Here is a 27,398-nt window from a genome sequence, read left to right as displayed (position 1 = left end):
TATATATATATATATATATATATATATATATATATATATATATATATATATATATATATATATATATATACATGCCACTTTTGTATTTTCCCTTCATATTGCAATATATGAAATATTATTTTCGTATTTTGATTATTAACATTTAATATTCAATTTTCTAGGTCACGATTATTATTTCATTTCGACATCGACAAGCGATGATCTCCATCGAAGAATAGGCGGTCGTTGTACCACTCACAATATGAAAATTGTGTTCAAAGTTTGGGGTCCATCGGCGCAAACCCCTACTCTGCCACCTACTCCACCGCCTGTAAGGCCTACGTGGTGGTCCGTCACGCCCCAAAGGATGACAACTACAACGACTACAACAACCACGACGACGCAACCGCCACCTACAACCACAAAGAAGTCGAAACCATATAATAAACACCCGAACGAGGTGGTTAAAAGTGAAGAGTTAACCCTCGGAGGCAATCGCGTCTCCGGAGTGGTTAATTCAAACAATTTAGTGTTTGTTCTAGTGATGGTGTTGTTTGTAGTGGTATTACGATGAGCTGAACAATTAATTTAATTTAAATGGCGCTATAAATGTGTGTGACCAGTCCCCTGATCAACGTCCATTGCTAAAAGTGAAGCGAACTCTCTCGAACTGGTGTTTCGTCCCCCCCGATCCTAATTTTATATGTTTATATATATAAATATTGCAACATAGTGTGCAAATTGGCATGAACTTTCGAAATATCGTTATGAAATAACGAAAACCCCGCCCCGAAACTTACGGACCTAAACTTAATAACAATGAGTTTTTCTTGAATTAAAAAAATGGAAATGCCTAAAGAACTGTGTATTTAAGATTTAAATTATTTTTAAATCCTTGGGAATTTTACCTTATTTATTAGTATCTTATATTTTTAATTAGGTAAAAAACTGTACATATTTGTGTATTATTTTCGAATAATGGTGTTTTGTTAAAATATTTCAAACATACCTTGGAACCGCATTCTACTAGAAAGATAGTTGGCCTATTTAACTTAGTATTTATTGAAAATTTCACACACACGCTATTAAATTTACACGATATATTTACTCAAATATATATATATATATATATATATATATATATATATATATATATATATATATATATATATATATATATATATATATATATATATATATATATATATATATATATATATATATATATATATATATATATATATATATATATATACTTATACATGTATACAGATTGGGCCTAAAGAAGAAATTAAATGATCCCGTAATCGAATGTTCTGCTTCAGAAACGGTTTTTCTGAATTCATATATTGTGTGCACCTACATTTATTTAAATTTTTCAGGTAGGCATTATTATACTTGGGTAAAAGTGTATAATTAGGAATAGAATTTGATAATTGTGATACTAATATATAAATTACTAGTAATAATAAAATAGTTTTAATGAAACACCGGAGCGCGAGTGCGAGGTATTATATTCTTCGTTCTTTTGCATCATTTGAAAGAATATCTGCATTTGCCAAAGTTAATTTTTGAATTTTTTTGCTGTTTTGCATACATTAGGGACTTGCGCAGGAACCTTATTTAATTCTGTACACATATTTCATTTATTTCAACGAAAAATTGTGCCATAGACGCACTTTCCGAAAAAATTGTTGCAACCTGAGGTAGGATCGCAATGGACACTAAACAGATGAATATTTATTTTAAAGTTGGTGCCACGGAGATTATATTTTTGGGATCTGCATACTGATTTTTTTTACGCTATTCATTGTGTTATTTACATAGAGTACCTAAAAGATATATTAATAATGTTGGTTCAGAAAAATAATTCGTTAACAAAAAATATGTAATTGAACAATTGAATGGATACATATATGGTAGTTACATTTTATTGCACAGAATTTTGATTTTTAATATTTTTAATATTCTTAATTTAAACTGAATGTGTTTTTCTAGTCAGAGAATAAAAAAACATCAAAACAAAAATAACAATGAATGATCAACGTTTAGATTGATAAATATCTAAAATTAACAATTTTTAATACTTAAATTTGGAGAGTAGTTGTTCTATTAGTTTATGATTTTGAGAAAGCACAGTTACAATTAATGTGTTTATATACAAATCCATTTAAAAACATACATAATTATATAAAGGAGTAGATAACATTTTCGATATCACTTGTGCGAGTAGTAATTATTGATGACCAATTAATCATGGTAATAGGATAAAGTGTACTGATAAAAGACATTTAGGGGTTAATGCTGCTAATCTATTTTTGAGTTTATGGCAATGTAATTTTTATAGTAAAGTAAGCGTCAGTACAGTTTTACTTCCAACTTTGTCAATGATCATAATAAAAACGTTTGGAGTGTAAACAACAAAAACTAACCAATCTGTTTATTTTTGCAAACAATTTTTTTTCGATGATATTATTGATAATATCTTTTAAGGATACTATTATATTTATAAAGGTAAAATTCCTAGGCCTGATCTTTATATAGAAACAATTACGCAATTTAGTTAAACAAATCGAATATGACAAAAATGGTAGTGTACAGACAGTTTTACATGTTATCTAATTTTCCGTTTAAAGAACATTATGCTATGCGAGGCGCATAATTGACCAATCCTAAAATTCGGCAGAGAAAAAAGCAAAAAAAAAGAAAAACTTGTAAATGTTATATTTTTCCTGGTCAGTTGATTATTTCTAGTATAACAGTGTTGGACATTTTTTCAAAAAACAACAAATAATAAATTTAAAGTGAAACTAAAGTGTAATTGTATGATGAAAGACTGAAAAAAAGATACTAGTTTCTATTGTGTTAATATAAAGTATTACCCTTAAACAGTATGATCTGGCGTTTTTAGTATTAATTTGCTTGCTATTTAAAATAAGAAACCTGCACAGAAGTTTTGGTTGTTTTGTAATCTTACTGGTCCTTTGTATGAAAATAATTCCTAATGTAAATTAATTAATTACATTAATACTTCCCTTAGTTAGAGTATGTTCTAAATCCATGGTAACAACAGTCACTAAACCTAAATACACAGGGGCACTAGCTGGCTTGGAATGCTCTGCAGAGGGAGCGTAGTGAAAGAGAAAGGTAAAATTTTAAGAAATGCTTAAAGTGACCCTTCTAGTTTTGCTTATGTTTTTCATCAGTTTGTGTTATTTTAAATGATTTACCCTAAATGCCGTATACTTAATTTTTAAAATGGAAAACGCTTAATTTAAATATTTTTTTAATTCTTTTATACTAGAATGTTGTATACCTAAGATGTTTCAATAAATATTATTTAAACTAAAAAAAAATAATTTCTTTCACAAGTAGTAAAAAAGAATCTACCTAAAGTGCTGTTTTCATTTAAAATTATTTTATCATCATATAAATAAACTAAAAGTTTTTGCTTCCCAATTGCCTCTAATGCCTCTTTTAATCTTGCCATTATTTTTTATTACCGTCCTTTATTTTGGAACCCGATAAAACTAAGAACGCCAGCATGGATTTGTGTCTAGAAAGTAGCTATAATATGAATATTAATGTAATTTTGATCAAAACAAAGCCATAATAACGATGAAATAATCGGTATCGATACATTTCCTAATAAAAATGATATCTTTCAGATTAGCAACAATTAATTGACCAAATCTGTTTAAATACAACCATTATACATATTTTCTTAAACCAAGTTTTGTGTGTGCAATATGATCCTCATAAATGTGACTTTATTATTATAAAAAGTCTGCTAAGTCGAATTCCATCCAAACAATATGTATTCACCAAAATGGTGTACTTAAATACTTGGTCAAATATAATACTTTAAAATTTTTACTCCCAAGACCTTCAATACTTTTCTTTTGTTAACCCGATGAGCCCAATGTGTATGTTCAATCGTACAATAAATATTGTAAAATGCACCTATACATATAGACAAAAATATACATACAAAATTGAAATTTGGAGGTTTTTTTTCAATTGTTTTATTCCATTTTCTTAGCTGTGTTATAAAAGTGGTAGTTTTTAGTCAATATTTGTTGCTTAAAATGTACACACATGCTCTTCCTCACTCTTATTTCCCTGGCAAAACGACATGTATAAAACGTAACCGTCTTGTTGATTACCTGTAATATTTAAAAGTATAAGAAAAGATTGGCTAAAAAACACCATGAATTGTTTTTAGCTGCACATATTTTTCTTAAGCTTTGTAGTAAATGTTACTTGGTAATGTTTGTGTATCAACCACAAAATTGTTCAATGTTCTGATTATTTTTTTAAATATATTAATCTATTTAAGCAAAATGGGAGTTTCAGTTTCAGTTAAACATACAAACCCCAGATATGGCCTCCCAAATGGATCAGAGCATTTAGATGATAATGAAATTTTGGGGACCTCTATATGTCAGTGGTAATACCAAAGATCCTTTGCGAGTAACATTTTAACATGGTAGGCATTTGTGATTCTGACCCATAATTTGAGACTAATAACATTTGTGTGATTGACAATTTCAAGATCAAGAAAAATCATAGTATGAATAGTATATTATGCGGTAAACGGCATTTGTCTTGCGAGTTTATTTGACAGGAGCGGAGCAGTGTTTAATAAACGAGTAAAGTTTACCGAACGTGTTGCAGGCTATACGACTACGACCGTAAGTTTTTGGGTACATTTTCGCAAAACAACATGAATACATTTACTGACATGACCTTCACAATTCAAGGCGTGTAAAACATCCGATTGCTCCCAAACTCCTGCGGTAAAATCCTGGAAATGTCCGAAATGACTCAGATCCATGGGAAACGATGCTAAAGTGGCGCTTCTCGCAGGTTAGATCAGTGTGTAATTAGGCATTTTGGAGACGGGTGTAGAAAAAATTAATTACAACTCGCATTTTTTACCTATGCAATTTCACACACTAACCTAACATTTAAATTTAATCTGCTAGGGGAAAAACCAGTGAACTCTACAGTGGAATGGCATTGTTATTATGGAGAAGTGAGACAAATTTTACAGTAGAAAACAGGGTTGCATAAATATTAATTAAGTAATATACTCACAAATTAAAAATATTTTCAGCCTTTTCTAATTTTCTAAAAACTTATTGGTCATAAAATAGCAGCACGTACTTTTTTTTACAAGTATTATATTTAGAAAAGACAATACACGTATATTTATCTAATTATATATATTTAACCAATAGTTTTTTTTTCTTGAAAATGGTTCGGTGAATAAGCTGAATAAAGGAACTAAATACCTGTACAATAATAAAGGCGAATATCTCGGTTGTTAGGTGATTGGGGACATGCTCGCTTTGCCATCTTCTATGGGCTGAATCTTTACACCACATTCTCTTTGAATATCTCTTGTAAAGTATCGTACCTAAGATCTATTTTCAAACGCAGATCGCGTGTATTACAATCTTAATACACAATATAAAAATGATGGTATACTATATTCAATCAATAAAATCAATATCAATAACCTTCCTTAGAAATGAAGAATAAGATGTGTAATTCCTTTACTTATTAGTTTTAGATATCTCATAATTCCTAACGGTTTTCTTCAAGATATTATTTATTTGTAAAACAAAACCAGTTCATGTAATAGGTGTATAACACTTTGTTTACCTTTTGCTGATTATAAGCAACACAAGAATTTATCATTTAAACAAACACCAACATGAAATTAGAAGATTCTACATATATACAAGATTGTCGCAGTGAAAAATAGCAAGACTTAGTTAAAAAAAAATAAACAGGACAATAATATAAACGAGTATGACAAAGAAAACAATCCCCATTACTGCCCGTCTTACTCTAAATAAAATTTGCCTCACAAAATCGGTAACACCCACTTCAGTCTCGGTTCAGATTTCAGATGGAATTCACTAATGAAAACTATTGAGGTCGTGAACAATCTGTTGCATCAGCAGCCTGTAGTGAAACTATGCCACTGTTTTAGAGGCTAGAGTGTAGGATTCCTAAGTATTTCAATGTCGCGGGTTGATGTCAACCTGGCCAGGCTACTTTAAAGTTGGTGTAGCGAAGTTTTCTTTTATTAAAAAGCCTCCAATACAAACGCACTGTTGACAATATTTATTTCATGATCCGTTCTTAAAATTTGTTAGGAAACACCTATGTGAACACTATTCCTAAAACACACTAAAAAAAATTATCTTCAAGAAATTCTAATTAACATATTGAACTGATAATGGAAAACAATAAAAAATTGGACTTGTATTGGAATGCTGAATGTCAGTAAGGTTACCTAGTAAAACATTAGCATTTTTAAAAATAATTGAATTTTCTTAATGTTTATGTATTATAGTTTTTGAAACACATTGATACTGGCCTACTCGATGGTAAAACTTTGGCGAAAAAAACTCTAAATGGACCTATTTTCAGCTGACAACTGCACATCAAAGTTTTATTTCTAAATAAATTAATTTAGAACCACAAAGCTATTTGCTTTTAAAAATATTTCTCATGCTAAATAAACAACTTTGTCCCTTATATAAAACGTTTAACCTGCTGCTAAAATTAGGGTCAAAATAAAAATGCACTTTTAGAACACTAGAAAAAAAATGTATTGAACTCAAAAATCACATACATAACCAGGTGTTTGCCTAAAATCTATAGGCCTGTACACTTGAACAATTTTCATCCACGAAAAGCATATTAATTCGAAGCCTGTTGGTATCACAAATTATATCAATTAAACTACTACACATAAATACAAAACCGTACAAAATCTACGAGTATTTTAAGCAAAACAACCAAGACAAAATCAAAAAATTGTGACAAGACTGCAAGACTAACAGATAACACAAAAAAATTAATGTAATTTATATTTTTCAATTTATTCAGTCAATACAAGGTGGAAGTATATAAAAACTTATTACCTAGAATTTGGGCACTAAGTACTAATTTATCATAATTTAATACTGGTTGGAAAATTACTTTTTTTAGTCTTATAAATGAAAATACCAGTCTTTCATATTACAGAAGATCTACCATTTTTGGCACCCTTTTAAGGAAGAAATGTCTTAACAAACTGATTTTAGGAACAATTTTATAACTGGTGATACACCAAATTGTAAAACTAGCATATAATAATCATCAGTCTAACTCACAAATTAAGTCTGCAAATTTAACATGTAATCAACTTATGGAATGTTACTTTCAAGTCTGGAAATAACTTTTCTGGTAATTAGTTAATGAAAATAAAATATTTAATTTCGAAAGACATAAGATTTTTTTGTTAGAAATAAATAAAATAAAAATGAATACTATTGATAATACATATAAAATGTTATTATTGGTAAGTGAATATGGAAATATTATTAATGTGTTACACTTCAACGCTGACAGCTGTAGCATCCACTGAAGTTTCAACCTTCTTTACCTTAATGTCATCAGCACTCTCGTCAACAATATTTTTTTCTCTACTGCCTTCTGCATCACCATTTGTCACCCTTTCTTCACTTGAACCATTTTCTAAACCATTTGCTAAGTCTTTTTGATTTTCTTTTTCTTCTTTTCTACCGTTTTCCGATGAATGCCCCTCACAAATCTTGTCTAATTCTTTGCTATCATCTTTTTGAGGACTTTTGGCATCTAGTTTGCTATTCCCATCTTCTATTCTTTTTTCAATATCAACTTTGTCATCTACCTCCTTGTTATCAGATTTTTCATGTTTATCTATACTGGAAACATCTTTCGTATCTGCTAATTCTGTCTCTTGCAGTGGTGACTCAATATCCTCCTTTTTATCTTCAATGGTCTCCTTTTGGTTTATTTTCGGATCAGCAATGTTTTCGTTTTCTTTTTCGGTATTAGTTATTGATTCTGACTGATTGTCAGCAGGTAATGACACACATTTTGTTGATTCACTTTTTTCTGTTTTCTCAATAATGTTGTCTACATCAGCTTCTGCACTTGTTGCATCAATATTGGCATGTTCAATTTGTGTTTCAACTTTTGAATCATTCACAGATTCTTCAACGGTAGGTTTAGACTCCTCAGTAATCAACTTTTCATCAGAGCCCACATTTTTTGCACATCTAACTTTTTCTTTTTGTTTCTCAGTATTTAGCGTGTCCACACTCTCTTTCTCAGTAACTTTCATGCTTTCTACAGTTTTCGTTTGTTCATCTTGTTTTGTATTTTCTAAAGCATTGGCTTCTCCTGTAACATTAGTATCCATTGGAGAATCCTCGGGAGAAGTTCTTGTTTCGTCAGTCTTTTCTTTAGATTCAGTCTTTTCATGGTCTTCTGTTTTGGCAGGAATAGATTCTGTAATGATAACTTCACTTCCTATATCACCTAGAAAAAAAAAGGAATAAAATAACCATCCTCACTTCAATATGTCACTGAGTGTACAACTAATTTTTGCATCATTTAAAACAAAGTTATAACGAAACATATATATGGAAAGTTTGTTGGGTTGAGTTTCTGTCGTTAAAAATTGTGTTACCATCAGATTTAGTTTTCTCTTTCTTTTCAACTGGAACGTCAACTTCCATTGTTTCATTTTCCGTAGTTTCCTTTCCTGCATCTTTATTGGCTGACACAGCTTCATTGTCAGTTTTAGCGACTTTGGCAGGAGGTTCCTAAAACAATGTAAATATTAGAACAAAAATTTTACTTGAACTTGATATTAACCATAATTGAAATTGATAATTAAGAGAGTCTATTTTAATGATTAACATTATGCTGCTATATTGTAGAGGATGTCATATCTCTAGGCCTCTATTCTGTAAGTTTACATAAGCCGTATAAGCCAACAAAAACAATAAATAATTTTTCCTGTAGTTTTTCATTATTTTATAAAAAAATGGAAAGATATGTTTCTTCATTACCTAATAAAATAATAATATAGAAGTGATACAACTTAACAGTCTAAATAGAATAAAAACATTTTAAAACTCTTTACAATATACCTACATAACAAATGTTGGAGGTAAAAAATGTTCCTACTCTGATTGAATAAGGTGCAAAATAAAAAGTATTTTTGTTTCGTTACCTTCATATATGTAAACTACACTACCTGATTTTACTAAGACCATTGGTGTAGAGTTAATCTCAAAACAGAACCATTTCATATGAAACGGCACTCTTCAGATTAAAAGTTTTTAAATAATCTTTTTGTATCAGTTCTATATCCTGTTTTTTGATAAATTCAATGCTTCTTCGTAACATAGTATATTGAATCTCTACATTTGTTACAAAAAATTTAATTGAATTTTCATTATTTTAAAATTGAGCTACAAAAATTCTTGACAGGTCTAGAATACAAAGATACATTTTTTGTGTGCCTAAAAACTATAAATCATAAAGTTTCTCAAATTTTGTCTGAAATACCTTTTAATTAAAATGGGTTCATAATATGAAATGAAAATTGTTGTGGTGGTGGGTCAATATATTTACATGCAACAAAAAAAACTGGATTTATTTAAACAAGGTTAATGTTTATTCAAACCACTCCTCTCTTGCAAACTACATATACAGGCACTTTACACTCTACCTATGCCTAAAAAACCCACAAACCTCAGTTGTCGACATTTCTTCAGTATTTTTGCGTTTTGATGACTTATCAACATTGATTTCTTCAAAGCTGGTAACAACTACAAAATTCTTGGAGTCTTCTGGTAGACTATCATTACCATCACGAATAATTAGGATGACAGAGAGATTTGCAGATCTGGCCGCGTTACCCTCTGTATAGAAATAATCACATCAGTTCTACTACCCCTCACTAAATAAAGCAAGTGCTGTATGGGTCATTCACCCATTTTTTTTTTTGTTATGTCACACAAAAATTTTTTATTAGATATATTACTAACCTTCAATATTATCCGTAACAAAAAGAATCTCTTCTGGCTGCACTGCGAAGTCTTCAACAATTTTCTTATAACTATCAGGTTCAGTCTTAAGTCCAACAGATTGATCATAATATTTAGAGATATGTAAGGAAACATCTCCTCCTACCGTGTTTGCGAAGAGCAATTTTTGAGATTCCACACTGCCAGTTGAATAAATAGCAACTTTATGTGTCTGGGACCATGTTTCCAGGCAAGAAGGAACTTCAGGAAAAACACTAGGGACAAAATGAGAATTGTAATAATATTTATAGTCACTAAAAGTGGTTTTAAATATGTATTAAAATAAATTATTTTATATTATTTAATTAAAAAAATAATGCAGAAAATATTAGATTACAAACACAAAACGTACTGTGCTTTTAGTTCACCATTGTTATAACCAGAGGAGTAAATTAATCCTTGCAAAGTTTTCAATCCTTTGTTATCACTCCCTTTTTCTGTTAACTCCACCACCCCTTTTGTGGCAGCTTCTAAATCTGACTCCTTATCATTCAATTCTTTAATGGCTTCTTTAACAATTTTATCGTCCCACTGTGATTCGAGAAATTCTTTGGCGTGTTTGGTTACATAGGGAAATAAAGTTTCCTGAAATAATTCCATTTTATGTAAAAAAGATTGACCCAAAGAAATACTCTTTGTTGTTTATCCCAGCACTCTAATAACAGGGCGCAATGAACAATAACTGGACAATGAGGTTAATACATAAACTTACACATTACAGGTTATTCTGACAATAACTGAGAATACTTTGAATATACTTTTATTGACTATTTATTCTATTAACTGGTGATATATTTTCAAATGCGAAAAAGTATGAAAAAGTAGAAAAATTCTTTCCAAAATGTGAACAAAAATTCGGCATTAAATAAAATTTAAGCTGCGTCATCAGTCAATATAACATAATTCTAATTTAATCAAGCTTATATAGATAATACTTTAATACAATGAATGTGCATGGATTTAGCCTAGGTGTACAAATTCTAGGTAAATAATTTTCCTTAGGCAAATAATATTACGTCATGAACTTCCCTGCAGTCAGCTGTATTTAATAAAAAAAAAAAGCATTAAATTAAAAAAACTAAGTCCAAAGGAACAAAATAAAATTAAAACAAGTATCTACATAGGTAGCTTTCGTTATATTTGCCGATTGATAAATCCAGTTCAAATTTACATGTTAGTACTTTAGAATAATGATTGTTGCAAACTGCTTTACCGGCGCTGTACCTAGACAAAGACGTGAATGTACGAAACATACGCAGAAGGGCTGAAATTTTACCTGGCTCAAGGACAACCGGCTTATTGTAAATCGAAAAACTCGCAAATTTTTAACTTTCAAGCACAAAACGTATAGAGAGAAAACAAAAATAAACGGTTTTATATGGACATTTTTGTACGTCCATTACACTTCCACCTCCTATGGTCATTATTGCAAAAAACGGTATCTACTTAAATACCGGAACCAAAGGAAATACATTAAAATATTTACATGTTTATAAATATACCTATATACATATGTAACAATAAGAACCACACTACACACAGTCAAATTTCTTACCTTTGCAAAATTAATGGATGTAGTAGTTCCGAGAACATCCAGCAAGACGACGGTGCATTTTTCGAAATTGTTTGGGGGTTGTACACTTTCGGTATCTGAACTCATTGCTGGTTTATATCAATTAACGTGACTAAAATAGATAGATTACAACTATATGAAGGGATTATAAAACGTAATAGCAGAAAAATGTGACCACTAATGTTAACGACAAATGACACCAACCAAACTCATACAAGACACAAGTTGTGCAAGCCCAGAAATAAAATGGTGCTTATGGCGAAAGAAGGCATGCGTCGCGGGAAACTTAGTCCGAACAATCCCGAACGCTGGCGAAGATAAACGAGGTGAATGATTAAAATGCATATTTTGGCGGGAGATGTCACCCTCGCAGAAATAATTGCTTCCAACTCTTAATGGTTGCGCGAAATTTAATGAGACTAATTTCAGGCGTTTAATAAACAGAGTAAAACAAAAATTTAAAAATTCATCATCTTAAATTAAATTTGTATTAAAACGATTGAAAATATTTCAAAATATTTTTGAGACCAGAGTCAATTCTCGACCACGTCACCAACCTAATAAATATTTAAAAGCGGCGACCAACAGAACATGTAAACGTAAGTACTAGATAACAATTAGAATTGAAAAAAAAATATTTTTAAAGAACTTCGAATTCACGCTAGCGATTATTTACAAAAAACTCACTATTTTCAGTTCTTGAACAAAGCAAAAAAAATTGAAAGGCTTTATAGGTACATGCAGAAAATAATCATTTATAAGTTTTTATCAAAGAGTGTGTAAACAAGTAAAAAGAATCCAACACACAGAAAAAACACTACCGTACCAGCAAACAAAATAATTTTAAATTATTATACTCTATATATATATATATATATATATATATATATATATATATATATATATATATATATATATATATATATATATATATATATATATATATATATATATATATATATATATATATATATATATACTCTACAGTTATAAATACCCTTATGCTTTATCATTGCTTAGTTAGCATCTAGACAATAATTTTACTATTGATTCTTATAATTCTTATGTCAACATTAAAATTTATATAAATATGTGTATAATATATATATATATATATATATATATATATATATATATATATATATATATATATATATATATATATATATATATATATATATATATATATATATATATATATATATATATATATATATATATATATATATATATATATATATATATATATATATATATATATATATATATATATATATATATATATATATATATATATATATATATATATATATATATATATATATATATATATATATATATATATGCTTTATCATTGCTTAGTTAGCTCTTAAAAAATCGAAAATTTCTGATTCTGATTTAAATTCTAACTTGGAAATAATGCCAGATCCAATTAATCTTCAATAAGTAAGATATCAAGGGAATAATATCCCACATTTCGATTGTAACCCTAAGCAGATTAATCGTTTTATTAGAATTTGTGAAAATATCTTGTTAACCACCAGAATATCGATGAACCAAAGGCCGCAATAAATGTTTGCTTAATCGATACCATTATTCGCAAATTAGTTGGTAGAGCAGCAGACATAATAAATAAAACAGGTCTCTTAGCTACCTTCTCAAATCAAAGATCTGTTGATTGTCTTTTGCAAGATATAATTTCTATGAAACCGGATAAAAGTGAAAGCGCACATAATTTTGGTTTACGCTTGCAAGACGCGAGTTACATGCCAATAAACTGCTTACCTTAGTATAATTTAATCGCACAGTGTGCATTTAGATATCGCTTTATTCCGTTTATGTAATTGTATACAACTTAACGTTAAGATAATTTTGAGACAGGAGAACCAGTTCTGTTCTTAACTTCAGGCAGTCAACTCGCTTTTGTTGTTATAAATCGTTCCCGTTTTTAACGACAATAAAATTCTTTAAGCAAATTAAAGTTTTTTTAAAAAAGTGTTTCTCTGATCAACAAACGTAACTGGCGCAGTCGGAGCGGATTTTTCGGTAATTTTGCAAATTTCGGACAAAAATCGCCGAAGCAATTTATCGACGAACCGTAAATTCAAGTTCGGAACAGTCAAGAGACACTAGTACATCGTGATCTTCGAAGAGGACAAAAGTCGCCTCCGGATTGAACTGTGTGCAAGGGAACAGGACCAACTTCGTCCAAATTAGACTAGGAAGACCTGGGAGCTAGAACACATCTCCGGTTCCTATAGGCGTTAGGCTAGGAAGAAGAAAAGAAAAAACAAACAGTCGAAGAAACCAAGCAATGAAAATCCCATCACTATAAGTCGAATATTCCAATTTCCCATTTTCCATTGTTAGTGTAGTAATTGTAGTTATAAGAGATTCGTTTAAACCTCAATTTTACCCTCGTACTGTTTATGTCAATAACTTTCGATAGTATAGACGAATTGATCCGAAATTTTCTAGACATTAGCTTAGACGAACAACTTGATAATACATCTCGAAGTAATAAAATGGCATTAAATATTCCTCTAATAAGATTCCAAACTGATAACATTGCCCCATTTGATGGCAATCCGAAATTATTAATTAGATTTGTTACTTCTTGCGAAAATCTTTTACTAGCTTGTCGTAATGCACCAGATCAAAATAATGTAAATATAATAATTCTGGATGCAATTAGAAGTAAATTATGTGGTAGAGCCGCTGATTTGATTTGTAGCCGAAGTGAACTAAATTCTTGGCAATTAATTAAGAACGTTTTAATTCAAACGTTTAGTGACCAGAGAAGTATTGATTGTTTGATTTAAGATTTAATTAGTATGAAACCGTTAAAATCTGAAATACCTCTCCAATTCGGCATGCGAATCCAGGATGCTAGAAGTCTCTTGTTTTCCAAATTGAGTTCAGAAATTCAAGAAGTAAATGAACGAAATATTAAAATTAGACATTATAATGATTTTGCATTAAAAACTTTTATTAATGGATTACCATACCATCTGCAACTAGTAACTCGATTAAAGAATCCGGATAATTTAGAACAAGCACTGGCCTATGTAACTGAAGAAGAAAATTTCGAAAATTTCAAAACAGGTCATAATAGCAATTTAGCTAATACAATGTATAAACCGCAACCAAGAATGAATCAAAACTTTGTGAGAACGCCAATAAACCTATTTAGACCCCCCCAGTCTCAAAATTTTCACAATAACCAATCTAATTTTAAAAATATTCTAAATCAAACTCCTCAAATGCCAAATCAAAACCAATCAAACTATAAACCAATGTTTAGACCATTTCAAAGTCCGCCACAGAATCAACCAAGACCTATTACTTGGCAACCATATAATAGACTTCCTAATCAACAACATCCGATCTTTGCTAATCAACGTGCAAGTGCAATATTAAGAAATCAAACCGCTAGGAACCAAAATATTCCGAAAAATAATCAACCAGAACCTATGGATACGAGCTCAGGAAATAAACGTATGTTTCCGAAACCTAATTTTGTAGCTCAAGAATTATTTGCACAATCCGTGAAAAGTAATGGTAATATTCCTGATCAATCGACATCAGAATTAAATTATTTCCCTATACAAGAAAACATAACCCAACAATTTGAAAATTATGAAAATACAGTAGATTATACTGCTAATCTACATGAAACCGATTTCGACCCAAATTATATGGATTATCCTGCTAATCCATACGAATACTACGACTACCAACCCGATAATTTCGAATCATATGAGCAAAATTTTCAAATGGATGCTTCTACCAACAACAATACCTAACAGATCAATACCAATCAATAAACGTAATTGATATAAACTACCACAGACTTGATTTGCCGTATATTTATATCCCAGAAATTAACTCATATTTTTTAATAGATACAGGTAGTTCTAGATCGTTAATAAATCCACAAACTGCAGAAAAATATTTTAAATCGAACATTGCTTTTGAAAACTTTTTTATCAAAACTGCCCACGCAATTTCTCAACATGATAAGGTATTACAAATTCCAGCGTTTAAAATATTCAAAACAAATGAAATTATAAAACTTTATCTCTTTAAATTTTCCGAAAAATACAATGGTTTATTAGGTGCCGACCTTTTAAAACAAATAAACGCAAGTATCGACTTTAACAAAAAGGTGTTAAGAACCACAAAAACTGAAATACCAATGATTTTCGAAAACACACAAGAACCCATACAAAATAATAAGTCAGAACCGTTTCGAAATTTCTCAAATTCAGTAACTGTACCCGGCAGATCCCAAAAAGTAATAAAAGTCCCTGTAAACCAATCCGATGGTTTAGGTATTTTGGACTATACTAACTTAGGTAGCAAAGTAGAAATACCCAGAGCTCTAGTGAATATTGAAAATAACTTCGCATTGACTATTGCCACTAATTCTAACGAGAACCCTGTGAAAATAAATTTTAATGGTCCATTAGAAATCGAAAATATTAATATAGCAGAAACAAACTTTATTGATAAAATGGAGATTAAGAAAATTGTTTAAGCACTTCCCAAGATAATATTTTGAAACAAAATTTTAAAAACCTTAGATTAAGTCACTGTAATTCGTAAGAAAAAAATACAATTCGAAAATTATGCTTAGAATATCGAGACATTTTTTATTGCGAAGAAATTCCTCTTAGTTTTACTAATAAAATAAAACATAAAATTAAAGTAAAAGATGAGACCCCTATCTATACTAAAAGCTATCGTTTTCCCGAAGTACATCGCGAAGAAATAACCTCTCAGATTAATAGGATGCTCGAGCAAGGCATTATAGAACATTCTGATTCACCTTGGTCTAGCCCAATTTGGATCGTCCCAAAAAAAACTGACGCATCGGGAAAGAAAAAATGGCGTCTGGTAATTGATTATCGTAAGTTAAATGAGAGAACAATCGACGATCGTTACCCGATCCCAAACATAGCCGATATTCTCGATAAGTTAGGTAAATCAAATTATTTCACCACTTTGGATTTAGCTTCTGGCTTTCACCAGATCGAAGTAGATCCCAATGATGTTTCTAAAACCGGATTTTCCACACCTCACGGACATTTTCATTTTAAAAGAATGCCTTTCGGTTTGAAAGGAGCACCAGCCACCTTTCAAAGGGTTATGGACAATATCCTTAGAGGTTTACATAACGAAATTTGTTCCGTCTATCTTGACGACAAAATTATATTCTCGGTTTCGCTCGAAGAACATATCCTAAGACTTAGACAAATTTTTAATCGTTTGAGAGAAGCTAATCTAAAGGTACAACTTGATAAATCGGAGTTCCTTAGGAAGGAAGTTCAGTACTTAGGACATGTTATCACTCCTAATGGTGTCAAACCAAACCCAGATAAAATACACGTAATTAAGAACTTCCCAATATCCACTACTCAAAAAGAAATTAAAAGTTTTTTAGGCCTACTCGGTTATTATAGACGTTTTATTAAAAACTTTGCAAAATTAACTAAACCCTTAACACTTTGTCTAAAAAAAGAAGCGAAAGTAATTCATTCGCCCGAATTTATACAATGTTTCGAAACTTGTAAAGACATGTTAATAAACTCGCCTATTCTACAATACCCTAACTTTGAAAAATCATTTAACTTAACTACCGACGCTAGTAACTTTGCTATTGGTGCAGTGCTCTCCCAAGGAGACGTTCCTAATGATAAACCTGTGGCTTATGCTTCTCGAACACTAAACAATAGTGAAACTAAGTATTCTACAACCGAGAAAGAATTGCTAGCAATAGTGTGGGCCTGCAAACATTTTAGGCCGTACCTGTACGGAAAAAAATTTAAAATCTATACAGACCACCGACCATTGTCATGGCTTTTTAATCTGAAAGAACCTAATAGTAAGTTAGTACGTTGGCGACTTCGTCTCGAAGAATTTGATTATGAAGTTATCTATAAGCCAGGAAAATTAAACGCGAACGCCGACGCCCTATCGCGAATTCAGGTTAATGAGGACATAGTTGACTATTTACGACACTTATCCGAAAATGTTATAAACGATAACCCGATAGCACCAAGTACAAACCAACAAAATTTAAATATCGATCACCAAACCCCTGTCGAACTAATAGATACTGTACATTCTGACAGTAATCAAGAAGCAACAAATGAAGGAATCCGAATTTTGGACGAAATTATAAATAATAAATCACACTAAATAATTGTTACACCCAATATACATAACGAATTAATAATAAGTCAAAACGATTTCCAAAAACTCAAAATTCTGGAAGTAAAAACTCCAAAACATAACGAAACCTTAATTCTAGATTTATTGAAAAAACACACATCTCTAGGAACTAAATTTTATATTTACTTTCACGACAACACCCAGTATAGCGAATTTAATAATGTGTATCGTAAATATTTTTATGAGAAAGGACTAGAACTCATTAAATGCACAAAATTAATAAATACGGTTAGGGAAAAGGAAGAACAGATAATGCTAATCAAATTTCATCACGAGGGAAAAACAAATCATAGAGGTATTATAGAAACTATTGAGCATTTAAAAAAGAATTATTATTGGCCAGGAATGAAACATGATATTATTAATTATATTAATGCATGCGAAATATGTCAGGTCGCAAAATACGCTCGAGACAAACCTTACAGTCCATTAGCTTTAACAGAAACCCCGAGCAAACCATTTCAAATTTTACACATAGACGTTTTTAAATTCGACGGTCAGAATTACTTAACAATAATTGATAAGTTTTCTAAATTAGGGCAAGCATTTAAAATTACTAGCAAAAATGCAATTGAAATTTGTAACTCTCTAATGCACTATTTTACATTCTACGGAATACCAGAAAAAATTATAGCTGATAATGGTACCGAATTCAATAACGAAACAGTAAAAGAACTGCTAAAAATTCATAAAATATATATTCATTTTACTACCCCCGGTCATCACGAAAGTAACTCACCAATAGAACGTTTCCATTCTACGCTATTAGAACATTTAAGGTTGTTAAAAAATAGATTTAAAAACGAAACAAATCTTATGGAATACGCTATAGTCGCTTATAATAGTTCCATACATTCAGCAACTAAATTTACGCCTTATGAACTAATATTAGGGCATACAGCATCTCGGGACCCCCAAGAATTACTAAACAATACGTTCTATTCTGAATACGTTAATAATCATAAAACTAAACTGCAATCCGTATACCAAAAGGTTACCGAAAATCAAGAAGGACAAAAACAAAAGATTTTGAAACGTCACAATATTAAAGGACCAGGACAATTCCAGTTTAAAATTGGGCAAAAGGTTTATAAAAGTAACGATAGAAGAAATAAAAAAGAAAATAAATTTAAAGGACCTTTCGAAATTGTCGAAATTCTACCTAATAATAAAGTCAAAATAAAAAATAAAACGGAAATAACACATATAAAGGAACTAAGGAAACCTGTTTCTGTTACAGATTCCTCCTTTTCTACTGCGGATTGATGGCAGAACAAAGATACCCAAAATTTCATAAGATTGAGAATAATCCAGGATTATTCCCCTTTAAGTTAGGTAACGCACAAAACCAAATTGACCACTGGACATTTGTTCAAATTTTCGATATAACAAATCTAATCAAAGAATATTATTATACATCTAACTCAGCGACAAAATTAAGAGAAGCTTTCGAAAAGCATAATAATAGTGCTGGCTTTAAAATAGAATTTTATAATTCATACCATTTAATAACTACATTAGAAAATAAAATCAAACTTGGAATCTCACAAATAAATCCTCAATATACTATAGAGCAAGGTAGAGAAAAACGTGGAATTATAAATGGCCTAGGTTCTATTATTAAAGTTATAACTGGAAACCTGGATAACGACGATGCCGAACGTTATGATAAAGCTATTGAAACGCTGTCATCTAATCAAAATAAAATTAAATCTTTAATCATCAATCAGATTTCGATCCTAGATAATTCGATCAATAGATTTAATAAAACAATTAGTTCACTGGCATATAATCAAAATATGCTAGAAAGTAAATTACTACTAATAGAAGATAGTATTAAGAAAACAGATATCCATAATATTGATACTTTTAACTTTTTGATTATAGAAATGGTAATTTCGCAAGTTGTGACGCAATATCAAACTATTCTGCAAATTTTGGACAACTTAGAAACATCAATAACATTCTCTAAACTAGGCACATTGCATAATCCTTTAATTGAACCACACGATTTGATAGACGAAATGAAAACAATTGAAAAGACTTTAACTAAAAATAATAAATTGCCATTTGAATCTAAACTTGAGAATATACTTCTTTTTGAAAAAGTAAGTAATATAAAGGGTTATTCAAAACTGAATAAGATAACATTTATTATTGAAATCCCGTTAACAGAAAACGAAAACTACAATTACTTCCAATTAATCCCCTTGCCTATAAAAATGGATTCCTACAAAGCAATCCTTCCCATGGCCGGATTCCTAGTGATAAGTGAAAATAAATACATCTTAACGAACACACCCTGTAAGGAAATTAGTGAAGGAGAATTTATTTGTAATAATGGTCATCCAACACAGATTAATAAATTATCACCTTGTGAAGTTCATGTCCTCCAATTTAAACAAAATGTGTCAAACTGTAAACTTTTCCCAGTGATAATGTCGGAGTGCAAGATCCAGAAACTATCGAACAATAAATTTTTAATAGTGTCTCCGAAAAAAACTGTTAGTGTTCAAACGTGCGGCAAGGAACAAGAAAGTATTCCCCTAGAAGGTCCGTATTTACTGGAATTTGTGCGAGAGTGCCAAATAAAGTTAGAAGGAACTGTTATAAAAATCTATGAAGAATCAAAGATTCGACATAAAAATATTGAACTCCCGTCAAGCGTAGAAATGGAAAGACCGACGTCGAACATTGAACCACTCGTCTTAGATGATATTCAACTGGACGACCCGAACACGATTCGAGCTACCCTTAGGCTACAGACTCAAGAAATCAAAGAATTAACCAACCCTATTAGAATAAGAGATATCAGCATCTGGACAATAATCCTTTATGTATTAATAATTGTATTTTGCTGTTATGTTAGTTATAAGGTTATCGTCTTTAAAAAGAAGGATCACACGAAGGTTAAAGATGAAGAATACCCGACGGACACGGTTCACCCCCTTCAGCAGGGATGCTCACACTTATGAGGGGAGGAGTTACATGCCAATAAACTGCTTACCTTAGTATAATTTAATCGCACAGTGTGCATTTAGATATCGCTTTATTCCGTTTATGTAATTGTATACAACTTAACGTTAAGATAATTTTGAGACAGGAGAACCAGTTCTGTTCTTAACTTCAGGCAGTCAACTCGCTTTTGTTGTTATAAATCGTTCCCGTTTTTAACGACAATAAAATTCTTTAAGCAAATTAAAGTTTTTTTAAAAAAGTGTTTCTCTGATCAACAAACGTAACTCGCGGGTAGTATTTTATTTTCAAAATTAGACACTTCAAATGAAGACATTAATTTAAAAACTTTAAAAATTACTCAGTTTGAAGACTAAATTTTAAAAACATTTATCAATGGTTTCGATTACCATATGCAACTAGTAGTACGTTTAAGGAACCCTACTTCTCCATTCCAAGCGATGTCATTTTCTCTTGAAGAAGAGAACTTCTTAGCTTACAAAGACAGAATCAATATTACTAATAAGAAGGTACCTATTGAGACACAAATGAGACAAAATCCTTTTCGAGAACATCGTCCCATTAATGCACCTTCGACACCAAATTTTATGACACCTCAATTTCAAAAAAACACAATATTTAATTCACAAAATTTCCGAATGAGACCCAATCAATTTATTCAACCACGAGCTAATCTATTTGCAAGGCCGAATCCATTCATTCCAACACGACCAAATCAATTTATCCAACAAGACAAAAACCGTTTATTTAAAGACGTAACTTTGATTCAAGACCTTACCCCTTTATTCAAAGACCACCGGTTAATATAAATCCAAACTTTACCCCAAGACCAATTTCAATAAATTTAATCAAAACTCAATTCCAAAACAAGACAAACCTGAAACCATGGATATGTCATCCGTAAATACAAGAATTAATCAACTTCATTTCAAAAGAATTGTATAACCAATTAGTAATTCCTGAGAATAACCCAGATGTTAACCAAATTCCGTTAAAGTCAGCTTCAGAACCTAATGAAAATCTTTCTGACTTCTATGCGGAATACGATTAGGTAGAATATTTTTATGATCATCCACAATGTGACTCCGAATATAACGATTATCCATTCGAAACCAATGACCAATACCAACAGGTCAACGAAAATGATTCTTCTAACGATTATAACGAAAATTTTCAGAAAGCCCCGAATATTACGAACCAAACATAAACAGTTATAAAGACTATAACGCTTCTATATTCTTAAATAATTATAATCACTCGGATCTGCTTATAATTTATTTCCCAGAAATCGACTAACACTTTCTATTAGACACAGGTAGTGCAAAAAGCTTTATTAATCCAAAAAGAGCGTATAAATATTTTCCAAATTTTATAGACTTTGAAAATTTAACTGTAAAATCAGCACATGCGGTATCTGCACATAGCGAAGTAATGACGATCCTACTACTATCGTCATTTAATTGCCCTGATCAAGTACATAAATTTTATATTTTTAATTTTTCCCCAAAATTTGACGGCCTCATTGGAAATTCATGCGAAAATAAATATTAGCGACTCTACGCTACAAACACTTATTGTAATAATACCTTTATATTATCAACACAATATTGGAAAAATATATAATAATAAAAACGTATGAAAAAAAATTGATTATCCCGACATTATTATTCCCCCTAGACCATCACAAAAGGTTAAAATACCAGTGACAACACAACAAGGTATGGGAATTTTACCCTACGAAAAATTTGCGAGCGCAGAATTCATTTGCTCATACTATAATTACTAATCCACCTACTAATCCTGTTTCCAATCAATTTCGCAAACCAGGTACGGAAAATTTAGCCCCACCTAATGTCGATAATCTCTCAAAAACAAAATCTTAAAAACTTACGTCTTAATCACTGTAACAAGGAAGAGGATGAAGCTATTCGAAAATTATGTTACGAATATAGGGATATATATTATTGCAAAGACATACCGTTATCATTTGCAAACTTAATTAAAGACAAAATTAATTTAACTAACGACACTCCGATCTACACACGAAATTATCGATACCCTGAAATCCATAAAGCTGAAGTACATAAACAAGTAAATGAAATGCTAAAAAATGACATAATACAACATTCAAATTCCCCGTGGAGCAGCCCCATATGGATAGTGCCCAAAAAGACAAACGCATCTGGTGAACGCAAATGGTGTATTGTTATTGATTACAGAAAATTAAATGAAAAAACTATCGATGAAGATATTTCCAAAACAGGTTTTTCCACTGATACCGGATTATATGAATTTGGCTTAAAAAATTCACCCTACACTTTTCAAAGAGTAATGAATAACGTACTTAGAGGTTTTCAAAATGAAATTTGATTAATTTATTTAGACGATATTATAATATTTTCTACATCCCTACAAGAAAACATTGAAAGTTTAAGACGAATTTTTGGAAGACTAAGACAAGCCACTTTTAAAATTCAATCAGAATTTCTCCATAAAGAAGTTTCCAATCCAATTAGATAAATCAGAATTTCTAAAATCGAAGCAGTAAAAAGCTTCCCTATTCCAAAAACACACAAGGATATAAAGTCATTTTTAGGTCCAGCCGGTTATTAAAGATTTTGCAAAATTCTCAAAACCAATGACATCACGCTTAAAGAAAAACGTCAAAATAGAACATAACCCCGCTTTTTTTACATCCTTTAATCATTTGAAACAATTATTAATTAATGCCCCTATACTAAAATATGCAGACTTTTGAAAACAATTTATTTTGACTACAGACGCATCAAATATTGCTTTAGGAGCCGTATTATCACAAGGGACACCCCCAAATGACAATCGAATTGCATACTATTTTGCACATTAAACGATACAGAACAAAATTACAGTACAATAGAAAAGGAATGCCTTGCCATTGATGGGCCTGTAAATATTTTAGACCACATCTTTACAGATACTTAATTTGGCTTTTTAACGTAATATAACCTAACTCAAAATTAATAAGATGGGACTCGAGTTAGAAGAATATGACTATGAAATTTTTATTTAATAACCCTGGAAATATCAATGTCGATGTAGAAAAATTTGTAGATGATAAATTTGACCCCAATAAATTAAACTTGTCAGATATTTCAAAAACTCTCGAAGACATAGAAAAAGAATACAATCCAAAATAATTATTCACGAAAACACACTTATAGTACAAATAACGGCGAATTTCTCCAAGAAATTCCCACATTAGACGAAATAATCCACAACAGACAAAACCAATTACGAGTAGTTCTCAAGAAAGCACCTTATTCTATATATATATATATATATATATATATATATATATATATATATATATATATATATATATATATATATATATATATATATATATATATATATATATATATATATATATATATATATATATATATATATATATATATATGGGGTTTGTTACAGCTCGCGCCGTTTTCCCTCTCTCAACCAGACTCTCCATTCATCTTTGTCATTCCAATCTCCGTCTTCCAACCCCCTTTCCTCCATGGCTTCATCTATTTCATCCCTCCACGATCTTCTGGGTCTTCCTCTCTTTCTACGTCCCATAGGGCTCCACTCTGTGATTTTCTTTATCCACCGTCTATCGTCACTTCGTCTGACATGACCATACCATTTAAGCTGTTTTTCTGCTATAAGTCTTTTTCTACATTCATTTGCCTCTTGATTTCTGCGTTACGTATTCTATCCATGCGTGTTCGTTGGCAACACCTTCTCCAATATTCCATTTCTACGGCGGTTACTTTAGATTTGTTCTTTTTGTTCAATAGCCAGGTTTCTGCTCCGTATGTAATTATACTTTCTACTATTGTCTTAAATATTGTTGTTTTTGTTTTCTTTGTTAATTTCTTGTTTCATATAATGGAGTTCAGTTGTTTTATACATGTTCTACCCTGACCTAGTCTAGATTTGATTTCTTCTTCTGTTGATCCATCTTTTGTTATTATACACCCTAAGTATTTAAATTTGTCTGTTGCTTTTACGGTTGTGTTTTCATCTATTTCCAAATCTTCGATTTCCCCTTCTTTTGTTGTTAGATATTCTGTCTTTTCGAAGTTTATTTCCAAACCTACCTTCTCATATTCCTCTTTCAGCTTTCTGAGCATGTAACTCAAGTCGTCTTCATCCTGGGCTATGACCACCTGGTCGTCGGCAAAGCTTAGGGTGTATAAGTGGTCGTCGCGTACTGGGACTCCCATACCTTGACATTTTCTTTTCCATTGTGTTAGCGTCCTCTCAAGATAGATTTTAAACAACGTTGTTGATGTAGGGCATCCTTGTAGTAGGCCCTTTGATGTTGTGAATCGATTTGTGTACCTATTACTTATTTTAACCGACAACTCGTTGTTCTTGTACATTGTATCTACGGCTTTTATTAGTTCTCTTTCTATCCCAATATCTTCCATTGCTTTCCAAAGTTGTTGTCTGGGTATAGAGTCATAAGCTTTTCTTATATCTATGAATGCTAAATGGATGTCTCTGTTTTTAGCTTTTTTCTTTTCGATAGTCTGCCTTACCGTATATATCTGATCAACGCATGACTTCCCTGCCGTGAAACCGGCTTGATCTTCACCTATTTTCCCTATTATCTGGTCTTCTATTTTGTTTTTGATTATCTTTCCATATAGTCTTCCCATGCTTGATATAATGCAAATTCCTCTGTAGTTGGTACACTTCCTACGATCCCCCTTCTTGAAAATAGAGCTTATATATGCCGTATTCCACTCCCTTGGTAACGTTTCTCCATTTATTGCTCTTTCAAACGTGTTTTTCAATATTCTGAATAATTTGTCCGACCCATACTTAATAAGTTCATTCACTATCCCCCCTGGCCCTGGTGATTTTTTGTTTTTTAATTCTTTAATGGCTTTTATTATTTCTTTTTCTTCTATTGTTACATGCTTTAGATTGTTGTTAGGTTGTATTTGGTATGTTAGTTGTTGCCAGAATTGTGGTCGTGTCTCCGTTAGTAGTTGTTGATAATAATTTTCCCATTCGGTTTCTTTGATAAACTGTATATTGACTTTCTCTTTGGTATTTGATCTGACAGATCTTATTGTTCTCCATGATTCCGAGCATCTTGTACCTCCTGTATACTGTTGTATGTTTTGGCAGAGTCTATCCCATTTTTCATTTTTTTCTTTACTAATTAGTTTTTTTGTTTCTCTGTTTTTGTCCTTATATTTCTGTAGGTCTTCTCCCGAATTTGTACAGAGCCATTTTTGGTGTAAGCCCTTTTTTTCCTGAATAGCTGCAATAGCTTCCTGACTAAGTTCTTCTGTATATTTTTTGTTCTTTCCGTCTTCCTCTCCTAATGCTTCATAAGCTGCCTCTTTAATGCTCTTCTTCACGTGTTCGTAAGTGTCTGTTAAATTATTAAAATTGAACTCTATTAGTTTTTCATCAAGTCTACGTCTGTACAAATCTCTTATTGTTTCTTCCTCTAGGAGGTGAATTTTAAATCTTTTCTCGTTTATTTCCTGGTTGTTTTGGTTGTCTTTTTGTTGTTCTTGTTTTGCTGTCTCTTCTTTGTTTTTCTTTGCTACTCCATACCAAGGAAAGTGCATGTACGCAACTACCAGTCGATGATCGGTTCCGCATTCAGCGCTTCTTTTAACTCTTACATCCTGTATCTTAATTGTTGTAGTTATCCTAACAACTATGTAATCTATTATGGATCTTAGATTCCTAGTTTCTTGTATCCAGGTGTATTTGTGGATGTCTTTATGTTTATAGAAGCCGTTGGTAATTTTTAAGTCGTTTAATTCGCAAATTTCAATTAATCTTTCACCATTGTCATTAATTGTGTCCTCCCCGAATTGGCCTACTGTTTTGTTATGTGCTTTATTTCCCGTCCTTCCGTTAAAGTCCCCAGCTATTATTATTTCTTGTTTAGTTTTTACTTTTTCAATTTCTTCCTTTAGAGTTTCAAAGAATGAAATTTTTTCTGTAGCGGGGCTGTCGTTTGTTGGTCCATATACTCCTAATAAAACTATTGATCTGCCGCACATTTTCAAGTGTACTGTGATTATATGTTCATTAATGGGTTCCCATGATGTAATGGTTTTCTTCCATTTCTTGTTGATAAGTACCGAAACCCCAGCTTTAGCTCTGTTTTCTTTATTAATACCGCTCCACATGTGTAGGTGCCCATCTATGTCTTCTGTGCCATGTCCTTTCTTTTTTGTTTCGCTCATTACCAGTATGTCTATTTGTCCTTTGTTAAATTCCTCTCTGACTTCTGTTTCTTTTGTTCGCCAACCCTGTATGTTCCAGGTGGCACATACTAGTTTCCTGTTTTTACTGTTTTTTGTTTTGGTTTGGTTGAGATGTAAGCTTGGGTTTGCTGTTTGACCAAAAGCAAAATTGCCCCCCCCCCGTATCCTATGGGGCTCCCTTCATCGAAGGTGTGGATTTCCACCCGGGGACCATTTTTCCGTTTCTGTATTTTCATTCTGCCTTTTGTCCTAGCTTTTCCCATTTGGGGTTTTACGTGTGATAGGGTGCTAAGTCCTAACGCCACAACCCTCCTCCTTTATCCGGGCTTGGGACCGGCAATGGCAGTGATGGGCTACTCGATCCACCCATCACTACCACAGGCGGAGTTCCTTATTCTACTTATATAAAATATATATATCGAAAATTTTGATGGTCATAAC

The 27,398-nt window shown here is 31.3% G+C and overlaps 3 protein-coding genes across 8 annotated transcripts in view; 1 reads left to right on the top strand and 2 right to left on the bottom strand.

Annotated features, from left to right (window-relative positions):
• The window catches only part of LOC132695835 (ephrin-B2), a 343,644-nt gene extending 339,328 nt beyond the window's left edge, over window positions 1-4,316 (top strand). For all 6 annotated transcript variants that reach the window (XM_060660378.1, XM_060660361.1, XM_060660352.1 and 3 more), the window contains one exon: window positions 162-4,316. In XM_060660378.1, the coding sequence (XP_060516361.1) occupies window positions 162-553 (392 nt within the window). In that variant the 3' untranslated portion in view covers window positions 554-4,316. The remainder of the gene's footprint in view (window positions 1-161) is intronic.
• A 2,268-nt stretch (window positions 4,317-6,584) lies between these two features.
• LOC132707986 (enolase-phosphatase E1) lies at window positions 6,585-11,737 on the bottom strand. Its single transcript, XM_060680039.1, has 6 exons — window positions 11,461-11,737; window positions 10,258-10,490; window positions 9,867-10,120; window positions 9,571-9,740; window positions 8,498-8,633; window positions 6,585-8,346 (listed from the first exon to the last, which is right to left on the bottom strand). The coding sequence occupies exons 1-6, from the start codon at window positions 11,563-11,565 to the stop codon at window positions 7,373-7,375; spliced, it is 1,872 nt and encodes a 623-aa protein (XP_060536022.1). The 5' UTR covers window positions 11,566-11,737; the 3' UTR covers window positions 6,585-7,372.
• Window positions 11,738-22,711: 10,974 nt separating this feature from the next.
• LOC132699610 (craniofacial development protein 2-like) lies at window positions 22,712-27,193 on the bottom strand. The gene is made up of 3 exons (XM_060666462.1): window positions 27,044-27,193; window positions 25,886-27,002; window positions 22,712-22,794 (listed from the first exon to the last, which is right to left on the bottom strand). Exons 1-3 carry the CDS (start codon window positions 27,191-27,193, stop codon window positions 22,712-22,714), a joined length of 1,350 nt encoding a protein of 449 aa, XP_060522445.1.
• Window positions 27,194-27,398: the final 205 nt, after the last annotated feature.

The sequence above is a fragment of the Cylas formicarius genome, unplaced genomic scaffold (assembly GCF_029955315.1).
Source record: "Cylas formicarius isolate icCylForm1 unplaced genomic scaffold, icCylForm1.1 PGA_scaffold_10__41_contigs__length_53128322, whole genome shotgun sequence".
NCBI lineage: Eukaryota > Metazoa > Arthropoda > Insecta > Coleoptera > Brentidae > Cylas > Cylas formicarius.
This window is presented reverse-complemented; position numbering and strand designations above follow the sequence as displayed.